The sequence below is a fragment of the Ambystoma mexicanum genome, chromosome 1p (assembly GCF_040938575.1).
Source record: "Ambystoma mexicanum isolate Mex_15411 chromosome 1p, UKY_AmexF1_1, whole genome shotgun sequence".
NCBI lineage: Eukaryota > Metazoa > Chordata > Amphibia > Caudata > Ambystomatidae > Ambystoma > Ambystoma mexicanum.
Genome location: NC_090921.1, coordinates 1,241,481,680 through 1,241,504,241, shown reverse-complemented (window position 1 = coordinate 1,241,504,241; position 22,562 = coordinate 1,241,481,680). Strand labels below are relative to the sequence as shown.

The window sequence follows — 22,562 nt, the reverse complement described above, 5'->3', positions numbered from 1 at the left end:
GACCATGGACCCATCATGGTTTGGGGGGTTTCCCAGAGATATCCTGTGGAGCACAACTAGCGCAGTCCGCTGGCAATGCACTGGAGCACTGGTGAAGCCATGATGGACTTTGCAAATGGTGGGATGGGGGAACATAGTGGGCGGGGGCACAGGTATATCCGGTATGAAATAGAAAAGGACTCGCCTTCATTGTCCATGCCTGCACTATAAACAGCAAAAGGGCAATCCCTGCATGTATACAAAGAATCAGTGATCCGCATCCATGAGCAGGCGGTCACAAGACTAGTCCCCCCTGAATAGTGCAGTAGAGTAGTATCTGCGAAAGCGGGCATCTTCCCCCTGAGGAGAAGACGGAAGGACTTTTAGGGTTATTATGAGTTTGCTGGTAAGGTTATTCTGGTTGCATTGGAGTAATACTGCCAGCTATTGTCTCCTAGATTAGATTCAGGCCATGGAGGTATCACCTCCAGTGGTGCAGGAAACGTCTTTTGATGTGTTTTATAGGACACGTGTTTTTACCTCCACCGTGCATTTGGAGATAAAAATTCCAAAGCAGCCCCAAAAATATTGCCGATTTATTACATTGTACAGAAGGGAAGTGCAGGCCGCTGGCACCAATACACTAACACATGTTTTAGACTGTGCCATGCTAGTGCGGTGAAAACGGGGAAATCTCTGATACCCTGTTGCTCCAGTTTACTCTGGAGATGAAGAAAATCATCACTGTTGAGCCTTTAGGGCATATAATAAATGTACTATCAATCACTATGTACATTCCCAATTCCCACCTTGACATGAAAGGTAGAAACAGACATAAAAAGTGTAAAATCACGACTTTAGCATTTACCACTGCCAACACTGGCATATCTAAAACGACGCTGGTGGTATTCTGGAAATACCACTATATAGCCAATGGTAAACTCTGAATAAAGTGTATTTGCAAAGATACCACAGGCAGAGGTGATATTTTCCACTGGCAAAAGTTCTGCAAAGAATCCACTGGTGAACCCCTTTTTTTAAATGTTTGCAAATCTGTTGTCATCGTTTTTAGGTCAACTGTCCATGGCTTTTACCGAAAATAATATTCAATGAAATAACTCATCAAAATATGGGTAGTGGGTAAGGGGACCTAATGGGTCGGGGGGTGGCTGGGTATAGGGATTACATAAAAGAGGAGGGGGGTTTTGGGGGACCCCATCAAATATATATAAAAAAGTTCTCCCACTTATTAAACCGGTGTTCTTTATTGGTCTTGACTATGCAGTGATATACATTTTTATTATACGGTTGGTACTGCACTTCCTCTTTAAAGGAAAAAGAAAGGAAGACTAAGAAAAAATATAACTTTCTTTTCACAAAAAACAACAAACAACGTGTCTGCTTACAAGGATGCTACAATAATCCGTTTTTGGGATAGGAATATGTGTGATCTTGAAAGCTGTTTCCAGACTTTGGTCATGGCAACCTCAATATTGTTTAACACAATACATTATCGCTTCACACACGTGTAAAGAGAACCAAAAGATAAACCGTTTCTCTGTTTCTTTCAGGTTATAACTCTTGGAGAAAGTTCTGCGGCCTCCCTGCTGCTAAAAACCTGTTCCAGCTTGGTGCTATCCTAAGAAATATGGAACTTGCCAGAAGGCTCATTGACGTGTATAAGACACCAGAAAACATTGACCTGTGGATCGGGGCAATATCAGAGCCTTTTGTCAAGAATGGAAGAGTTGGACCCCTCCTATCCTGCATTCTTGGAAGACAATATAGGAAAATCCGCAATGGAGACAGGTCATTATGCAAATGTTAATATATTGCAAAGATGGATTGGAAATCTTCTTGAATCATTCAACTATAGCATCCCATCATCCTTTACTCAAATGTATGGGGGGAATTTCACCTTTAAAAAGCATTGCAAAGCCAACAGGTTTTGGCCCTTTTATTGGCATTAGATATGCATTTGCCAGACACTGCAATAATATGCCCAGGAGATGGCACAATTTGCCATCTTTTGCCATCCTATGTCCAGGTAGTTCAATTATGACAGTTCCTGGAAAATGTGGCTTCCATGCCTACACAAAAGCCAAATCGGTTGGCTTTGCCAGTGCATGTTACATGTGTGAGATAATTGTATTGGTTTCTCCATGCTTAATCACAGCCATGCATAGCCAACTCCCAGAATAGCTGCCATTGGCTTGAATGTGTTTTTATCTATTCTTCCTTTTAGACTCATTCGGACTTCAGTGGTGCAGTAAAAAGGGTCAGTAATTCCCTTGTCACCACTTTTTCGTGCAGTAACGGAATTACCACCACTTTTAACGCACCACTGAACTCTGAGATGGCCTTGAAGTGGTGGATTTATCTCCAGCAAGCGGCTCCTCCCCTTCAAGCCCAAAAATCAGCAGGTTTACTGAGGCAAAATTACAGCTCACGATAAATCCCCATGGGGTCCTATGGCTCCAAAATGGGCACTAACACTGCAATGTTAACCATAGAATCCGGCTGTACATTGGCGGGACCGAGTGGCATTAATAGTGAATGTGTTTGGTGTTAATACCACAGTAGAAATCCCAGAATTACTGCCAAACGTATAATGAGGCCCTTATGAAAGGTGGCAGCGAAGGTAATTGCACTGCAGTAAATCAGCCCACACCTTCCAGTGGAGAGTTGACCTTCAGCATCTTGCTGGAGGTCAATCCACTACTTCAAGACTAAACATGGAACTCAGAAGTGGAGTACAAGTGACAGTGATTCCATTGTTGCCCAAAAAACTGTCCCTAACAGAATTACCGCCACTTTTTTACCACACCGTCAAACTCAACATAGGCGTTATTTTCTTGCCTCATTTCATTCCGCTCTACAGCTGCTGGCACATAAACAGATGTAATTCAGCGGCAAAAGATGCATTTTTTGCTTTTTCTGTTGATATGTCTGTTTAAGTACTACTTTGTTTGGGCAGCATACATGTTGACTTGACAGTCATAGGTCGGTGGTAAAGCTGCAGATTTACCAGCAAAATGATTTACCGGTACTGCCACTTGGACCCAGGGCATTACCACAGGATTACAAAGGATGGTACACAGGGGTGTAAATCCCCATTTTTAGAATCCATGGGACACCTAGAGGAATTTTGTCGATTTACCGCCAGTAATAACACCACACTGGCAATATGCCAATTTTTGTAGGTAAAGTGGAGAATTCACATCCTGCTTTTTGCTGAACGTGAATCCTGCACTTTACCTCCAAACTCTAAATTTGGCAGTGCAGTAAAAAGTGGCTGTAATTCCGTAACCGCCAGAGAAGTGGTACTAACGGATTTACCGCACTTTTGTTAACTGTACCGAACCCGTAATGAGGCCAGTGATGTTTTGTGGCTGATTTCTTTGAGCAGTGCTTTCTCTGGATACCTTTAATCTGGATAATAGGCACGACACAAAGCCACCTAGAGTAGCTCACAAGCCAGGCCGTTTTAAATTGCCTTAAATCTCAAACTAAACGAGGTTCTGAAAGCTCATGTTTTTTGAGAAGGCTAAATGCAGTTGAAAGATGTATACATTGTTCACTGCTGGTATGTTTAGCAAACTTGTTCATTGCGCTCTTGCTACGCAGCTGTTTGTTTCCAGTTTGATGTTGAAAGGCTTTACAAGATTACAAGAACTGTGTGTAAAATGAACATACCCAGTGGTGCCCAGACTAGCTACGCTGGCAGACTAGGCCCTTGGAGATAGAAATCATTCTTGCAAACACCTTTTAAGTGCATGCTTTAGGACCAGGTATAGAGTTTCATTCTTAAACGTCCGTTTGTGACGTAATCTGCAAAACTATCCATGTAGTTATACTGTTGTTTTCCTTAAACAAGTCATGCTTTATTGGAACTTTTGATCACTCCGCACAGTCAACCTTATGTGGTTAGCTCATTATGAAACCTATTGTAACCGCTAAACCTGTCAAGTGAGTGGGCATTTCCAAAGCATTTAAAGTTAAAAGGCCAGGAGAAGAAACTATTCAGACTAATGGATATGTTTTTATGTCCTGCAACAAAACAAAAGATTGCAGTACTCCTACCTTTTAGTCCAGTCGGGCAAAACTCTTGGCTTTGTCAATACTTGCTTATGAGAGGACGTCAGTGCGTGAAACATATATAAATCAAGTGGCTGAAAGCATGGATGTTAAGAACGTTTATTACACCAGTATAGCAGTTAAACAAGTAATTAATCCATTAAGTATCAGATTTTTACTTCGAAATAGCTTTCCTGTTTCAAAGTTTGATGTTACTGTTTGTTAGAGGTAGCTAGTGATCTCAGAAGGATGTGTTTTGTTTGGAGCGGGGCGAGTAGTGGGTAGGAATGGTAATAGGGATTAGCATGGCTCGGAAGTCAATGGGTGGATAAATAACCAACCACCAACAAGCTGTGAATCCTTCCTCACATGCCTGCTCCCTCCCAGCAGTACTCCAATGCAATAGTTTCAGCTTATAGTGACCCATTCATTTTGCCTGCTTGTCCGGAGATCATTGACAAGCATTTGCATTTATGATATTTTATTTATATGATATGTCATTTATTGCGCGCCCATACACAAGTGTTTCAAGGCATGATGAGGCAAGGTGGGGCACAAGGGGGGACTAGAAAACGATCTTACTAGGCTCAGTGACATTGTGAACACGCAAGTGCAGGGGAGAGGGAAGGAGGACAGTGCAAGAAGAAGGAGTGGAGTGGAAAGTGCATGAATACGGCATCAAGACAACAACAGGTACTGAGGCCAGCAGGTGGCTGGTGCAGGAATTAAGCACAGACAATAGCTGCCTAAGTACAGGTAAGGGGACTGTAGGGTTGCAGATACAGACCCAAGTACAAGGGTTGCCAGGAGGCAGTGCGGGTATGCAGCTGGGTGGGCAGGAAACTGGGTCTGAGTTCAGAAGGTAGCCAGGTGCCCAGTGCAATAACCGACAGAGATCAGCAGGGAAGAGGAAGAGAGAAGGCAGAAGCAAAGAGGAAGGTCTTGAAGTGCTTTCGGAACTGAAGATGTTTCTCCTCAAGTTTCAGAGAGGCAGGAAGGCTGTTGAAGAGGGAGGCCCCAGCCAAAGAGAGAAATCTACCACCAACTCGTTGCTTGGAGAAGTGACTGACCCTGATGTAGTTGGAGGTGGAGGAGCAAAAAGCTTGAGTAGGAAAGTATTTCTGAAGCGAGAGCTGAAGGTATTGCGGAACCAGGCCCCAGAAGGCCCTGTGGACAATGCAGAGGGTCTTGAACTTAATCCTTGCAGCCACTAGGAGCCAATGAAGAGATTTCAGGGCTGGGGAGATACAAGCCCTGGTCTTGAGGCCAAAGACAAGTCTTGCAGTCCTGTTCTGGATGAGTTGCAGAGGGCGGAGAGTGGTAGCAGGCATATTTAGAAATAGGCTGTTGCAATAGTCCAGCCTAGAGAGAACCAGAGCAATAGAGACAGTGAGCATCTGGGGGAAGGAGAGGAAAGGACAAATACCTCTGAGGAGGTGCAGTTGGTTGCTTGACTTATTAGAGACATCGGAGATGTGAGGAGAAAAGGCAAGTGTGGAGTCAAAGATGACCTCAAGGTTCTTAGCCTTGCAGGTGGGGGCAGGAGAGGGCCAAGGGAGGCCGGCCAGAGAGTGACAGGAAAGGAACGTGCAGATGAGGAGGATCTCTGTCTTACTGGCATTGGCGGCAGACCACTCCTGGATTGCAGACAGTCAGAGATGAGAGAGGGAGAAGAGGCGGCAGAGGGGAGCCTGAAAATGAGCTGAGTGTCATCCACATAGCACTGAAAGTTGGAACAGAGAGCAGCAATGCGATGGGCGAGAGGTGGCGGTTATTGTTTGAAAAGAGGAGAGAGGTTAGATCCCTGGGGAACACCACAATTAGAGAGTAAGATAGAGGAAAGGGAGGACCCAAGTTGGACTTGGGAAGGTCAGTTGGAGAGGAAAGAGGTCAACCAGGCCGGGGCCTGATCAGTGATACCCAGGTTATCACGTAGGCGGTTGAGCAGGGTGTCATGACTGTGTTGAAGGCAGAAGAGAGATCAAGTAGGACGAGGACAGAGGGGAGATTAGAATCGAGGTTGGAGAGCAGGTCTTCACAGATGTTCAGGAGAGCAGTTTCCGTACTTCTGGCTGCTCCGAATCCAGACTGGTGGTCATAGAGACAACCAACAGAATCAGTATGGAGGTTAATTTAGGAGATGGCCAGCTTTTCAAGGAGTTTGCCCAGGTAAGGAGTGATAGAAATCGGGCGACAGTTAGCTGGGCAGGAGGGGTCAGCTGAGGGCTTCTTGAGAAGAGGGTGCACAAGAGAATGCTTCAGGGGGAGGGGAAGGCTCCAGTGGTGAAGGAGTGATTGGAGAAGTCGGCCAGGGCAGGAGTGGGTGTGTCAATATGGTCCTTGATAGTTTTGGATGCACAGGGAAGAACCTGTTTTGATGAGACTTTCATAGATCGGACTTGTCTAGAAATGTCGTCAGGCGAGAACAGAGGAAAGGAAGAGAAAGAGTGAGGGGAGGGGGCCGGAGGTAGCATAGAGAGAAGCAGGATGAGGAGGAGAGGATGGCCTGGGTTTTTGAGATTAAATGAGAAGCCAGGGGCGTGCAGAAGGCCTGGGATGGGACTGGTAAAGTAGAAGAGACTGCAGCAGGATTGGCCAGCTCCTTGTTGATTTTGAAGAGTTCGGCCCAGTTGTTAGATGCCGCAGAGATGCAGAATTGGATGTGGGCTCTCTTCTTAGTGCCGATATTGCCTTTGGAGCGGTGGCAGGCCAGTTTGTCAGAGGATGCACAAGATGCCCTCAATTTCCTCTCATCCACCCTACACTTGCGTTTAAGGGTGACAAGGTCAGAGTCGTACCAAGAGTTGCACGTGGATTTGGGCTTCAAGTGGATCCTCATGACGGGGGCAAGAACACTGAGAGTATCAGAGATAGCAGAGTGAAGCTTGGAAAGGGCTGTGTCAGGATGTGAGTCAGTCAGAGGTGGAAGAGGGGGAGAGAAAGTGGCAGGAAAACCTCATCTGACACACTTTTCATGGGCCGGATAACCGAGAAGATAGGTGGCAGTGTTGGAGTTGGCTTGACCTGAGGGGTAGAAAGGGGGAGATGGGAGGAAATGAGAAAGTGTTCGCTCTAGGAGAGAGGAGTGGTGAGAGGGTTAGAGCGGGGGAGGTTTGAGGAGATGAGAACATCTAGAGTGTGCCCTGCAGATTGAGTCGGCCCAGAGGGAAGAACAGAAAGAGAGAGTCGCAGAGGTTGTGAAATAGTCCAGAGGAGGGACAAGAAGCATCCAGGTGGATGTTGAGGTCTCCCAGGAGGAGAAGTTGAGTGGTCGAGGCCAAGAGGGAGGAGACAAGATCGGCCCACTCGGAGAGGAAAGAGGTAGTCTGACCAGGTGGACGATAGATAGTAGCAATGGTGAGAGAGTGGCCAGGAGAGAGAGAGAAATCTTGCAGACAAGGCATTCAAAGGAGGAGTAGGCCTACATAGAATGACAGAGGCAGAAATCCACTCTACGAAGATCAAGGCTACACCCCCACCAGGTCGGTTGGATCGTGGTGTGGGGAGGATCTTGTAGCCATCAGAGAGGAAAGTGTCAAAGCTTGTGACAGAGCTGGCCATGAAGCATGTCTCGGTGAGACCGAGGACAATGAGGTTGAGTTCTTCCAGGAGGTGGTAGAGGAGTGTTTGACAGATGAGCGAGAGTTGAGAGTGGCAATATGTAGAAGGTTGCCATCCTTGAAAGACTTCCAGGGAGGGGTACAAATCAGAGGTACGCCCTGCTGAGGTGTAGAAGGAGCCCGAAGGGGGCCGAAGAGGAAGGAGGAGAGGGCAAGGTAGCCAAGGAAGAGGCAGAGGTAGGGGCAAGGAAGCCAGAGAAGAGAGAGAAGACACAGCAGGCAAAGGAAGGAAGTTGATGAGGTGCGGGAAGTGTCCATCAAAGATTGGCCTGAGGTCCTTGGATCATGACGGCGCCATTCAGGTAGACATTAATGATGACCTTAGAGGAGTGGAAGGGGGCCAGGAGGGCCTCCCACCGGCTGCAACCATTAATGGGAGAAGAAGAGAAAGGACAGAGCACAGACACCATATGAGGAGACCATAGGTCAGGCAAAGGAACAACAAAGAGGGTATCAGTGAGGGTCTGACAGGAGAACGTGCTGGAGTAGGTATCAGTGATAGGTAGACCAGGGTTAGAGACCAAGATATCCTTTTTGAACTTCTTCCTACCATACTTAGTGAGAAGGGTAGGATAGTCAATGGAGAAACAGTTAGAGAAGATAGAAAGAGCCATAGGTAATGTGGCAAAGGGGGGAAGGGGAGAGAGGGGGGGGTGGGTGGGTAGGAATTGAGAGAGAGTGGAGGGGGTGGGAACATTAGGGGAGAGTGCAGATGGAGTGCAACCAAAAGAGGAGGAACAAGACAGGAACAGCAGGACAGAGTATCACAATGCAGTCACTGGCCATGCCAAAATCAAATTTAGCAAACAAGGTGAAACACAGTCAGCCACTGGGCACAGCTAGATGTAACAACTTAGCACACAGGTGAAACACAGACAGCTACTGGGCACAGCTAGATGTAAAATGTATCAAACATTGTGAACCACAGTTAGCCACTGGGAGCAGCTAGATGTACAATTTAGCAAACAAGGTGAACCACAGTCAGCCACTGGGCGCAGCTGGAGGCAATAAGAGTGAAAGTCCAAGTGAGGCAGAGTGAAGGTGGGGCAGACAGAGGGGTAGTAACATTTATGGGTAGAGGTGACTAACCATTGGTGCAGTGAGTGAAAGTGTCACAATAGTTCCAGCTTCTTCGAAGAGTGTAGGATTGCCAGCCCAGTGCACTAGTGAGAGGTGCAGTGTCCTGGTAGTGGACAGGAAGCAGAGAGGGGCCTTGGGAGTGGGCCTTTCTTGGGGGCCAGCATTTGCCTGCTGGCTACCCGATTGGCTGAGTTGAAAAGGGGAAGAGCCAATCGCACAGGCCCTCGTGTAAGTGTACGAGGCACTCCAGTGCTCACTTGCAGGTCGGCCATCTTTGATGGTCAGGGATCCAGTAATATAAAGTGTGCCTCAGGTAAAAGATGCAGGCACTCTGGTGGAAAGCAGCAAAATAACATTAAAAGCACACAGCTCAAGAGTAGATCAGAGTGATGACAACACTTGACAGCATAGCAATGCCCAAGTGGGCTTACCGGAGCATGAAGTAGCTGCTCCTGAAATACATGCGGGATCACCACGTTGGAGCTCCATTCAGCTCTGCAGCCCAAATGTCTTTGTGTCGTGGGGGGAAGGGAGGGACAGCACACCGGCCGTGGGACTTGGAGTGGGCCTTTGGTGGGGGCTGGTGTTTACCTGCCGACTACCTCGATAGGCTGAGTTGAAAGGGGGAGTAGCCAATCGCAAGGGCCCTCATGTAAGCGTACGAGGCACTCCAGTGCTCGCTCGCAGGTCGGCCATTTTGATGGTCAGTGGATCCAGTAATGTAAAGTGTGCCTCATGTAGAAGATGCAGGTACTCCGGTATAAAGTAGCAAATTAACATTAAAAGCGCACAGCTCGAGTAGATCATAGCAAAGCAATGCTCTACAGCAATGCAAGGGCCCAAGTGGGCTTACCGGAGGATGAAGAAGCTGCTCCTGAAAAACATGTGGGATCCCTACACTGGAACTCCGTTCAGCTCTGTAGCCCCAATGTCTACGTGTTGCGGGGGGAAGTGAGGGACAGCACACAGGCCGCAGAGCCTGGAGTGGGCCTTTGATGGTGGCCGGCATTCGCCTGCCACGAATGACTGAGTTGAAAGGGGGAACAGCCAATCGCAAGGGCCCTCATGTAAAGGTACCAGGCACTTCAGCGCTTGCTTGCAGGTTGGCCATCTTTGATGGTCGGGGATGGGGATACAGTAATGGAAAGTGTGCCTCGGGTAAAAGATGCAGGCACTCTGGTCTAAAGCAGCAACATGACATTAAAAGCACACATTTAGTTTTCATTTCTCAAAGGTTTTTCTACTCAACTCTCCAGGAGTTTTCTTCAGCACTTTTCTAGTCTGACAATCCTACCACAGAAGATTAAGGATTAGAGGTTTCCGATCCCTTTTGCACCTTCCACCAGCACTGATTTCCTGTGCCTTAGTCCACAATAAATAATTTCACACATTGTAGCTCTATGCCTCTATTTCAAGTCTGGCCTTCAAATCATGTATACGCTGTTGTGCAGATCTTCTAGAGGTTCAAAGGTAATAGAGAGTTCCAGAAGTGTGTCTACGGGCCTAGGTGATTTGGTATTCCTGGGCACATAGAGAGCCTGATCAGAGCTCCACAATATCCAGAGTGTGGTGGTCTTAGGGTTACACAACTATGGGCAGATGCAGTGTCTCACTACTGTAATGCTTCAAGCTTGACTAGAGGTCACTCCTGTGCATAATAGCAACATCATTACAGATATGCTCTGTAGGCATAACAGAGGAGATATTCCTTAAGGGAGCAACTCTGCCTATGACTTGACTCCCCAGACAGTAATTGATTCATTCTGAGGCCACCTACATGCCACACCACATCCCTGCTCTTAGCACACCATGCACAGGCTAGCTTCTTAGGAAGACCTCAGTAAAGTGCAAAGGCTAACAGCACCATCAGTAGAGGGGATACACAAAAACAATGACATGACCACCATGATTATCATACTAGGGCAGGGTACCAACAAGATGTTAAAGAGGTAGTGGACTCACTTCTGTTCAAGCACCCTCGCCTCCCTTAGGCTAAGATTCTGGAATTGTATTATCCCTCTGTTGAAATACAGCCTGCATCAAATGCAGGAACAAAAAGACCTCAGGAGCCTCGGAAGAGGGCTCAGATAACTTAACCATCACATGCACACTGTTGTCTAAAACAGTACAGGGAAACTTTCCAGGACATAGGGAGTCTCTGTTTGGGCCTTTCAATTAGCCAATGTGTATGCAGATGGATCTTGTGGATTAGGTAGAATCCACAACATTCTTTCAGGATGAGCAGGAACTAGGGGTTTGAGGCTCTCAAATGTTGTCTTCTCAGCCATAGCAAACCCTGAAACCCCTTTCCAACCTCCACATAAGTCGAGACCCTCTACTATATCCTCCCATCCTCTACCTGTCATGTTAGGCCAATATAGGTATAATCCTCTTGAAAACTCACTTACTGTTCTAAGTAATTAAACACTTTGTAAACACAGCATCAGAGAACGTCAATACCCATTAGGTCCACGCCTTGTCAGAACAGAATCTACCCCACAGCCTTCCACTTTGGGTGCTGAACCACCACACTCCAAACCTGACCTAGAAGGGACTCCCATATGAAGCAATTCGAAGAACATCATAACTATCAACCACCAAAGATATTTCACGCAGGCGTATATAAAAAACCAGTGCGACAACGGAAACTGCACTGCCTACTTCTTTCAGCTCTATGATGCAGTCTGGTGAATCCTCAATGAAGTCTATCATCAGACAGATTCATCCCCGCAAAGTATGACATTCGAGGTGACAACTGTTGTGAGGCGTAGCTAAAATCCTCCTCCTTGGCTGCGGAGGATAGTAGACCTTCGTGTGGAAAGTAAGGCCCTGTTCAGTACTACCACGAAGGGTTCCCTGATGCAGTGCAAAAAAGATAAGCGACTCCGTAGTAGCTTAATTCTCCCGATCAAGGCCCCAAATAAATCCCTTTGCATGCCCTAATGAACTACTTTCTATGATAGGATCAGACTTACTCATGATTTATTGTAGGGTGGATGGGGGTGAGAATGTCACATAGAAGGACTGGCTCCTCGTTCTTTGCATCTCAAGAATTTCAGTAGTTAAGCTTCCCCCCAAAGACACAACATTCACAACCCCGTGGATTTAACTGCCCTGCTCTCCACCAAGAATCACATGACCCCAGCTTCGAACAAATAAGTATAGAAGATGTTTGAACCACGTCTTGGATAAACAATAAAACAATGGCTACTTCTTAAGCTACATTGGGAAGTGGGGCAAGGGTTCAAATTAGAAAAACTCCAGAAGAGAGGAGGAAAGTAGGGAGATGAAAGGAGGAAACTGGGGGTTCTATACCTTTAAACCATACCGGGAAATGTGGATAGTCTGTATTTGTATGTGTATATATATCACTGGAAAACGAAAGGCAACATCACTCAATGAACCTTCCACAGCATATTGCCAGAACATGTAGATCAGCCACAATTTCAAGAAAGGACTTTTAAAGTGAGATAGAAGTGAGCGAATTCTCCCAGATCTGGCATATATAGGTGTCACATATTCTGACAAGCCTAAAGATTCCAATGAAAGAGACTTTGATAATGGGGGACGTACAATATGGTGGAATCCTTATCGTTCTGAAAAGTCACTAGACATTTTAGTGCTGCAATGTTTACCTTTAGAAGGGAAGTTGTAATGCTTGTATTTATCAAAACGATTGTGTTTTAGGTTTTGGTGGCAGAATCCTGGAGTGTTCACCGCCCGGCAGCACGTTGCTTTGAGGAGCATCTCTCTCCCTCAGATTATCTGCGCCAATACTGGCATCACACGGGTGCCAGAGAATGTTTTCATGCCTGATGGGTGCCCAGACAACTTTGTCAGCTGTCGCAGCATACCGAAACTAGACCTGACGCCGTGGGAAGGCAGAGGCCAATGAGAAGGTCAGTATTGCCTTTGGTGACTTCTGATTCCTTGTACTCACTACCAGGTTATTATTATTCCTCTTCCACATCACAGGCTGGTAAGATAGCTCAGCGGGTTGAGCGCTTGCTGCTGCAATCTGAGCATGATCTGCAGATTTCAGGTTCGAATCCCAGCAAGGCCAACTCTGCCCTTCATCCTTCCAAGGTCAATCAATGAGTATCAATTTTGGTTGGGTGATATTGTATGTAAATATGTGTTCGGTAAAGCGCTTTGGATTAAGACGCTATATAAATAACACACCATTATCATTAGGATGGTGAGCCTGTGACTGGAGACGGACAGCTTTTCAATGAATTTGCCAAAATATACTTGTTTCCTTACGTGATGGACCCTTAACATTGACTAAACAGCTCTTATATCTGTTGGGATACAAAAAGCAAGAGTATTCTTATTATCAATGTTTTGCTAAAATGTAATGCTTCAAAACAACTACAAATGTCACGGGTCTTAAAGTGTCAAGGCAAATTAAATGGGCAATGCTGTCATGGAAAAAACAATGCTTTTAACATCGGCTATATGCAGTCCAAGACATTCCATGCACGCGCCTGCCAAAATGTAGTTTAACAATCTGAGTGTGTCCCACACTCCAGGTGAAAGTGGGGTTCACAGAAATATAAAGTCATCCTTGAGTCCACCTTTCCTGGTGGTACCATGCACATTTCCATTCCATGCTCGCCAACAGGATGTGCACTGACATCAATGAACGGGAAAGGCAAGTATTCTGCGGCACTTGTTTAGAACAAGCACTGGAGACTTGCCAAATAGCCAGAGGGGACATTTCTGTCCTTGGCAATGTTTTCAACGCGAGAAAGTAATTGTATGAAACTTTGTTGATGTTTTTTATTTAACGTTTAAGCATGTCAGCACCTGGTTCTGTCATTCACGCAGAATGACCAGCGCATCTTTTTGGCTGGTGAACACCCTCCATGAAATGCATATGTCACTTTTGGGAATACGGTGAACTGCACATTTCCGAGGATCCGCCATTTAAAAAAAGACCACTCATCACTTGATCAATTCATGTTTTTGTCATTCGGACCCTCCTTGTTTTGCGTCTTGGGGGCTGATTCTCAGCTCATGATAAATAGAGTGGGGAAATGTGATATTCTCCCTTCCATTTTGAAGAGGGTGGACGTATTGGAGGGGAGATGGCGTGCTTTCCAGCAGTAAAAGCTGCTTATATCTCTCATTGTGTGGAAAACAAGTGCTGCAGTGGCATTGCGAGCATTCCTTAAAAGACTGCTACCTTTCTTATTTAAGAAGGTTTTCTTACATTTTCATTAAACTTGAAAAGTGGTGCTGCATTCTAAGAAATGCTATGTTTATAAAGGGAAAAAGTGTCCAGTGGACTTTAATGGCACCTCAGAGTGTTGTATTTTAACTCCTTTTATTGTCCTGCTAAACGAGTGTTGCGGGAGGAGAATCCCCTCCATGTGGCTGCCCTGCATTCCTCATGGTTGCTAGGGCTGTTGTCAAGCATTAAATCAGGCTCATTCATGTCCCTGCACCACATTCTTCCTTTGTCAGAATATGGTGCATTTAAGAAATGTGTTGTTCGGGCTTGGAACAACACATTGGAACAACACATTTCTAATTTTACACAGACCTCTGAATCAGGTCCTTGGTCTCAGTTCTTATATGTTCATTCATTGCTTCAATGTAAACGCATGCATTTTCCCCTGCCAAGCTTAGGTATCCTAAACTTAATTGGTATTAACTGTGCCATTGGCTACCAACAGGGCCGGTAGCCAAGACTACCAGTTGACTAGTGACACTTGACATTAGAAGTATTTCCCTGAAATCAATCCAAGAAATTGTTTTCTTTCTGCCCATTGGATTCCTGATTGTCTATCACGAATGAGGCTAGCTCCTTTGCTGTGGTTCTGATGTTGAAATACTGCAAGCCTCTCTAAGTATTTGGCTAGGAAGGGGAGGTACACTTTAGAGTATTCCTTTGCTAATTAATTTGCATCAGCACATGTTTCTTTAAAATAGACGCAGTTGCTTTTATGTCTGACTGTTGCAGGCTTTGCCTACAGCAAGGGAGAGATAGTGAAGATATATTATTAGAGGGGCCCAAGTGAAAGTCAGCTGCTTCTTCATTGTTAAACAGCGCATCCTGCCCGTAGCATTGGTCATTTTCTAAGGGCAATGCAGTTGTTCAAGCTGGGGTTAAATATGCTGAAACATGCATTAAAGTGTTTTTTATTGTTTTTCTGCTGCTTCTGCATTGATCGTTTTTCACTTTTATGCCACAAGGTGAACACTCAATATGGTGTGGAGATATCCTGAATTTTGTTTTAAGAGCATGTTTTGTTCCATGCTGTGCAAATTGGTGATGTTTATATATATATCACAAACAATCTGTCTTACTAACGAAATGGTTAGGCTCCCAACCCAAAACATTCAACTAAAGCAGTATGTGTCATGGACATTATTTGGCAATAGCCACACATGTTCAACAGTTGGACCTAACATGGCTCACTCCTTTAGAAAAGGTGCAGTTGCGTACACAGGCCCGATTCATGGAATTATTTGCGTGGAAAATCGGGGATTTGTATGCAATTCTGCATGTAAAACCCTGTCAGTCGATTCATGGAATCGGCTGTGCAGCACTTTTTCGTAAATTGTGTGGACTTCGCACAGGCTCGGGACGTCTCTGCGAGTGGTCGAGAGCCTTGTGCGAGTCACCTCGCAGAGCATGGACAAGGCCTGCATAGAGGGTGGAGTAGGGGACGGGAGTCAGAAAATGAGCAAAACAAGGAAAAAAGTGGGCGTTACGAGCGACGGGCAGCAGGCAGTCCATAGCACTCCCACAAATGCGCACGAGAAAGCGTATTCATCGATGTGACACTGCAACTTCTCACCTGTGAAATGCCCAGGCAGATCCCTCCATCTCTCCGCCACCCGAAGGCAGGCGTAAATACACTTGTGCTTAGAAATCGCAGCACAGAGGTGGGTTTTCATGTCGCATTTAGGGGGGTGTGTATGCAGCCGGGGATCCGATCGGACTTAGGTGCACACGTTTGAAGTGTAGTGTGGAGCAGGAGTGGTTCACAAGGGTTTGCATGCAGATTTTCTGAGTTTTACCTGAGTTACGATACATCATACGCATGTTGTCGAGGTGCCGGTAACAGTTATGGGGGAACCTGCGCAGGGTCCTCGAGATGCAGTCTTACTTGCAGGGGACCACACGCACTGTTTGAATGGTGCATGTATTCTCAACCGGGGGAGCACACAAAGGTAGTTGTTCTGGCTGTTTTTGCTTTGCATGGGGGCTTGTCAGGGGAGCTTCGGACACAACTTGCATATACGGTTACTTTTAGCAGCAAATTCCATGTATATGCGGGGCACGCATTTTTTATTCTGCACACAGGCTTGTGCAGTGTCGTTCTCGGCGCTCAGCACTTGTGGGATTAATGCGCTCTTTCCGATTAATGGGCCCCTATTTGGATACTGTAGTTTGCAGTTCACCAAATAGTCAACAGATTTCCTCACATTGGTTAACATAAAGCCAATGGAAACTGTTAAAATGGTTATGTAGATAACTGGCAGCCAATGAATAAAGTTAGAAATGATGTTAGACTGCAGCTCACCAAACCGCCAACAGATGAACTCACAATTAAAGAAGTTCTTTTCATGGGTTCCATTTTGAAATAATCACACATGCACAGCTGGCTCATTCAGACAAGGTAAAGCTACAACCACATTAAGGGGACGATTTATGGAACAAATGTGCACCAAAAATCTTGGCGCAAGCTGGCGCAAGCGTGAAAAAGCAAGCGCACACGCACATGTGCAATTCATGGAAGGGCCTGTGCGTGTTTACTTCGGGATGTGCCCCAAATCCGATCGTGGCACGCATGGGCGTACACATCACAGCAGCAACCCGAACTCCGTGCGCGACGCACACAGCGAAAGCGCACAACGTCGGTGCACACACCAAAAAGGGGGTGGAACACGGGGCGGAACACACAGAATGGGGAACAACGCATGAAAAAGAAGGTGTAACTGGGGAAGTACTGCAGGGAAATACATGGAACGCCCACACACAAGCGAACAACACGTATTCATGGAATCGAATATGGGTAACCCGCTCACGCTAAAAGACACACACAGGCGTCAACACGTCCGCCACACGAAGGCAGGCAGAAGCGTCCCCGCGCACAGTATAAAAGTGTGTGCGAACAACAAACACGTATATACAGCTACGATGAATGCCCCAGTTGTCGCAGCACTGATCGTGGGACACCGCAGGAGGAGGAGAATAGCCAGGCCCCGCATTTTTTTGTCCCGGACCAGACTTTGTAGGATGCCTGAATGACCAGGTCTATGGCAGGTATAGGTTTCCACCTCGCATCATCCTAGACCTGGTGAGGGAGTGGGAAGATGACCTTACATCACCCACCCTGTGCTCCCAAGCATTGAGACCCTTGGAGAAGGTGCTCAATGTCCTGCATTTTTTGGCCACTGGGTCATTTCAGCTGACAACTGCCATAGTGGGAGAGCTCTCACAGGCCACGCAGTCACGCTGCCTACACCAGGTGTTGGCAATCATGACTGCGCGCCCCTCAGTCTGCATGCCCAGAACATCTGCAGAAAGGCAGGCCATGGTCCAGGACTTTTACAGGGGGGCACACTTCCTCAAAGTGCTCGGTGCCATAGATTGCACCCATGTGGCCCTACGTCCACCTAGGGCCACTGAGCACATCTTTCGGAACTGCAAGCACTGGCATTCCATCAACATGCAGGTTGTATGTGATGCCATGGGAATCATCACCTCTGTCTATGCAAACTACCCAGGGTCTACCCATGACAGGGTCATATACAGAATGTCCGCCCTGCGCCGGGCCCTGGAAGCTGGGAAGCATGGCGACACATGGCTCCTAGGTGAGTACAAATGCCTGTGCACATGCATGCATGTCACATACAGACAAATACACAAACCCAACTAATCACAACCATTATCACCTCCCCAGGGGACAGTGCCTACCCTCTGAGCAACCACATTATGACGCCAATCTGGAACCCCACCACACCACCCCAGGTAAGATACAACGCTGCCCATATTGCAACCAGGGGCATAGTGGAGCGCACATTCAGAATGCTCAAGTCACGCTTCTGCTCACTTGACCGCTCTGGAGGCCAGCTACTATATGCACCCCCAGTAGTGTTGCAGGATCATTGTGGCAGCATGTCTCCTGCACAATGTTGCAACACGGCGGGACGTACCAGTGGACATGGTGGTGCCCCCACATCCCCAAGCACATGCACAGGCGCTGCCCATGGGAGGGGAAAGGGCACGTGGCGAGGCAGCCTGGACCCAGCTTGTGGCCACATTTTTCACCTAAACTCCCACCCCTGTGGAGTGCACACAGGCCTGGCACATACCAGGTGACAATCGATGATGACAAATAGACAGCCAACTGTCACAACCTTACTACCCTGACAATGTTGCCACGGAAGTGCTACATTGTGTGCATCCCTAGCTACTTAAAAATAACCAATCCTGTGTGATCAAAAGGAACACATGCAAGGTGTGTATCACACCACCCTCTGTAAAACAGGGCATGACAATCACTGGTATGTCACCCAAACCCTCCCAACCCACATCACCCTTGTCTGCCACACCATGACATGGCATGCAAAAGCAAAAGCCCAACACATGACCAATTACATAGGAAGTGACATGTGATAAATGGAAAGAGGCCCGAGACAATCACGCCTGACATGGAATCAGATGAAATGAATGACCAACAACCTCCCACACATACCAAGTCATACACAAATGCTTGCCACCAGTGGTAGAATCAACAAAGGACTGAATGCCTGTTCACATGCACATTCCTAACCTAGTGAGACCCCCAGCAGCTTTGCTGGATTTCTGGAGTTTGTTTTTTTTCCACCCTGCCAAGAGTGAGACTCTTTTCTCCCACTCTTGGACATGAATGTGTGTAATTCCTTTGAATGTCAATGTGTTCTATGGGCTATGGGGTCTTTTACTCCATAGGGTCTCATATGTTTTTCTATGTGTGTTACACCGCACCCTCCGTGCCGTAACACTGGGGCGTCCTAGAGGATCCCCACCATAGACTCCATACCCGGGGGCTGACTACTGTCTCCCCGGGCATGTAAAGTCACCATTGGCTTTACTAGACCTAAATTTACAAACAGAACTAGTACAAACCATCCTATTGTGGACGTACTAGTAGGGGTACTTTGATTACTCCTGGGTCTGTTAGTCGAGGGGGGCACTGTCCCGTCCCCCCTCGTCGAGTTTTGGCTGGTGGCAGAGGAAACTACTTGTTATATTCGACCCCGAATATAACCCTATGGGATTCTTCCCATTGTTGGAGGTTAATACTTTTTCTCGTTAATCTCTAACCTACCACCGGTTTATTTATCTTAAATAAATCTATCGGTTGGTAGTTTCTGCCAGAACTCGTTTTTTAAAATGGAGTCTGTGTTCGTCTCTGTGACTACTAAACCAAAGGTTGAGCCCTTTGTTCCACTTTTGGCGGGCTTCTGTACAGAGGCCCTCCAAAGTGGTGCTATTCTGTCTGGGTACCACAGGAGGTGTGGGAGGGGGTTTAGGCACCCTGGACTGAGTTGCCTTGCCAACTCCAGTCGCACTCTGGTGTGATTGGCCCAAGTGGTGAGCCACCCCGCTCACCACTTAGCGTGTTTTGATTGACAGCTAGGCTGAATGAATGGGGGTTTTCTGCATAAAAGCAGGGCTTTTGGGACTGGATCTTCAGAAGTCGCCACAGGACCTAAGAATCCGACGAGGGTAAAGCTGAGCCGACCTGCAACGATGACACCTCCGGTGGAGCCCTGCTGAACCGACTCACCACTTCCCGACGACAGAGAAGATCTCCCTGCTGGAGAGTCTCTTCCCCTGACTGGTGGGAACAACCAGTCCCCTTTGCTTTTTCTTCGTTCCAGGACGTAGTGGTCGAATTGTCCGTGCAGAGCACCCCGGCAACCGGATAGCCACTACCCCTGTACCGCGACCAAAAGGTGGTGCCTTGTGACGGAGCACTCCGCGGCTGGTCTCTTCCCTGGTGGTGCAACGATCTTCAACTTTCCTTGGACGACGAGATCATCTCTTCTCTTGGCAAAGCCTCGACCTGCACCCACCACCAGGAACAACTGCCCCCACTGGAGCTCTCTCTCCACAAACAAGGTACCGTGTCCGCCTGGCTTCCCTTGTGTCGGTTAGCGTGAGGTGTCTTAATCCTCGCCTCTCCATTGGGTCGCCTCCAAGCTTTCTTAACTTTCTGTTCTGAACTGGTCCAATCTTTCTATAACAATTTGCGACAAAGACTCGAAGTGCATTTCCACTGTAATACTTCTTGGGACATATCGCCTTGCCTCTCTCCGAGTGGGCCTGGCCTCTGAACTTTGTGATCTACAGTAGACCCTGCCTTAGTTGCCTTGCATTTGTTCGTAAAAGTGTTGGTACTGAGTTGATTTCATACCCTGCCTTTTCTCTCCCGTCCTAACGAATACTAGAGTGTCATCTAGGTTAAAGCATTCACCTCTGTCTGCAAATAAGTGGTGCCGTTGAACCTAGACTTGTCAAACTATTGTTAGGGGGATTGATTTACTTATAGTAATTGTGATTGAAGTTGTTTGCCGTATTAGTGCCCGAGTGTTTTTCATAGATGTGTTTTTATAAATAAATAACTATATATCTTTACACCGAAGCCTTGTTCCGTGTTTGCTTGTTCTACTGTGTAAATTGCCCTATTTTGTATACTCCACATAGTGCCTAACTCTTCTTGAGGGAAGTCTGACTGCTCGGCCACAGCTACCAAGTGAATCTGTGTGGTACAGACTGCTACCAAGTGGGTTTACTGCCAAACATCTGTAGTCCTAAATCTTTTGCAGTGGTCCCAGAGGGGACTGCACAGGTTTCCGCCTAACAATTGGCCAAGCCAAATTCGCTACACCCTAACCCGTGTTCTGTGTGCGTCTCCTGCAACACACTGCTAAGCACGCAGCACAGTGAGCAGCCATTGTGGTAGGGATACACCTTCAGCATCACACAAAAAGGACAAACAAACAAAAATAACCTATTGACGCATGTACACGATCCCCAAATGGTAATCGATCATGCGCTGCAGGGACACAGCGTGCCAGAGAAGGCAATCTGTGTGCACCTGTGGGCATGAAGGTGTGGTTGTACATGTGGTGGAGTATTGTGTAACTGTGTGTGTCAGTAGGGACATGCACTCAATATATGCATGTGAAATCAAGAGACCCTCAGTGTCCTGTACACATCACATGCGAACATTGCCCATGTGTACATCCCAGCATGTCAAACCGCAACAATCCCCTGACACCTGAAAAGTAAACACAACACAGGAACAGCCATTGACCAGCAGAACACATCATGTACATAGTACCCCAAAGTGACAATGTCAGAGAGTGCCCAAACACTGTAGCCCGAGCTTACTGTCCAACAACAAATGGCCCTCCCTCATTTACACATCACCATGACCTTCTGAACAGCTGTGTCTGGGGTATGTAGCCTTCTTCCTTCTAGGCTATCTGGCTACAGGATCCCCCTACCCCTTGGTCTCCATGTTCCACCTTGCGTGTAAATAGGGTCCAGCCCCCTCAGAGGCCACCTTGACTGGTAAAAATGCCAGATCGCAGAGAACTCCAAGGAGCCAAACCCCCAAACCAGGGAAAAAGCCTGTAGCCACCAAAAAACCCTGGAAGAGTCTCCAGTAGATGACTTGAAGTTGCAGAAAATGTCCAAGCAAATGTCCAAGCAGAATGATAGAACAACCAAGGTAGCACAGTTTAACAATGGTTCAACAGGATAGGTACCATTTTCAGTACACAATATACAATGAGGATGCAACAACTGATGGGTAGTGTCACAGCTCCGGTCTCCAGGCGCAGGCGTGGCATGAACCAACCACCCTCTCTGTGGTCTGGGCGCCCGCAAGGTAAAACTTACACAGGCCTCCTAGACCCTGGCGGGGAAAGAGGGTCAGGGATCCGTTGTTTGGATAGGCATTGGTATTCAGGATAACCGGAAAGAGGGGCAGGAGAGGGGAGTTGGATTGGCAAGGGAAAGTAGGCAAAATACAAAATACAACTATTGACAATAACACGTACTCAATCAGAGAAACCATGTTCTTCATGGACATTGTACAAAATCAGTCAAATGCAAGCCAAAGAGAGACTTGTCTCTGGGGTGAGTGCTGGCTTCCTGCCTGCGCACTCTCAGGTCCAGTAACAGGAGCAGTTCAATGCTGCAAAGAGAGCGTGAGTTACTAATCTGTGTGTGTTTTCAAAACACACACAACACCATTAATGCCTCAAACTAAGTGACTTCTCCACAAACAAACACTCTTATCTCCTGCTTTGTTCGTATTCGTTAGCTTGCCCTGTGATGGTTCATACACTATCAATGCAGTAAGGCAGGCGCACGTGGCCGGGCGGTAAATGGTAGACCAATGTGTCAAGAATCACACATGATAGAATGGTCCCTGGGTGAGCTGCAAGACGCGTATTGTCATGAGCAGCCGACCCTGGCGGGTATGGAGAAGGTGGAAATGGTAGACGGACACCGCCCTCGTAAACTTCAGGCGCATTCTAGTCTTCCAGCCTATAAAAACCCGGAAGAAGCTAACGCGCATGCGTTGCAACGTTCCAGTGCTACGGGAAAGTTTTTCCTTATCGCTCCTGTGCGTTTGTTTTTCTTCCCGTTTTCAGACGGGATCCCTTCCTACTCCTTTTCCGGCTTTCCTGCCCTTCCATCCTTCTGACTACTTTCCAGTACGTAGTTCCCTGTGCCTAGTACTTTCTTCCTGTTCCGTGCTTCCCTGTTATTTTAGCCTTGTG

General features: G+C 47.0%; 1 protein-coding gene across 1 annotated transcript in view; it reads left to right on the top strand.

Annotated features, from left to right (window-relative positions):
- Positions 1 to 22,562, top strand: part of LOC138540329 (lactoperoxidase-like) — a 172,600-nt gene that overhangs the window by 114,826 nt on the left and 35,212 nt on the right. Inside the window, exons 9-10 of the mRNA XM_069641680.1 lie at positions 1,551 to 1,788; positions 12,444 to 12,655. Coding sequence (XP_069497781.1) covers positions 1,551 to 1,788; positions 12,444 to 12,651 — 446 coding nt within the window. The 3' untranslated portion in view covers positions 12,652 to 12,655. The remainder of the gene's footprint in view (positions 1 to 1,550; positions 1,789 to 12,443; positions 12,656 to 22,562) is intronic.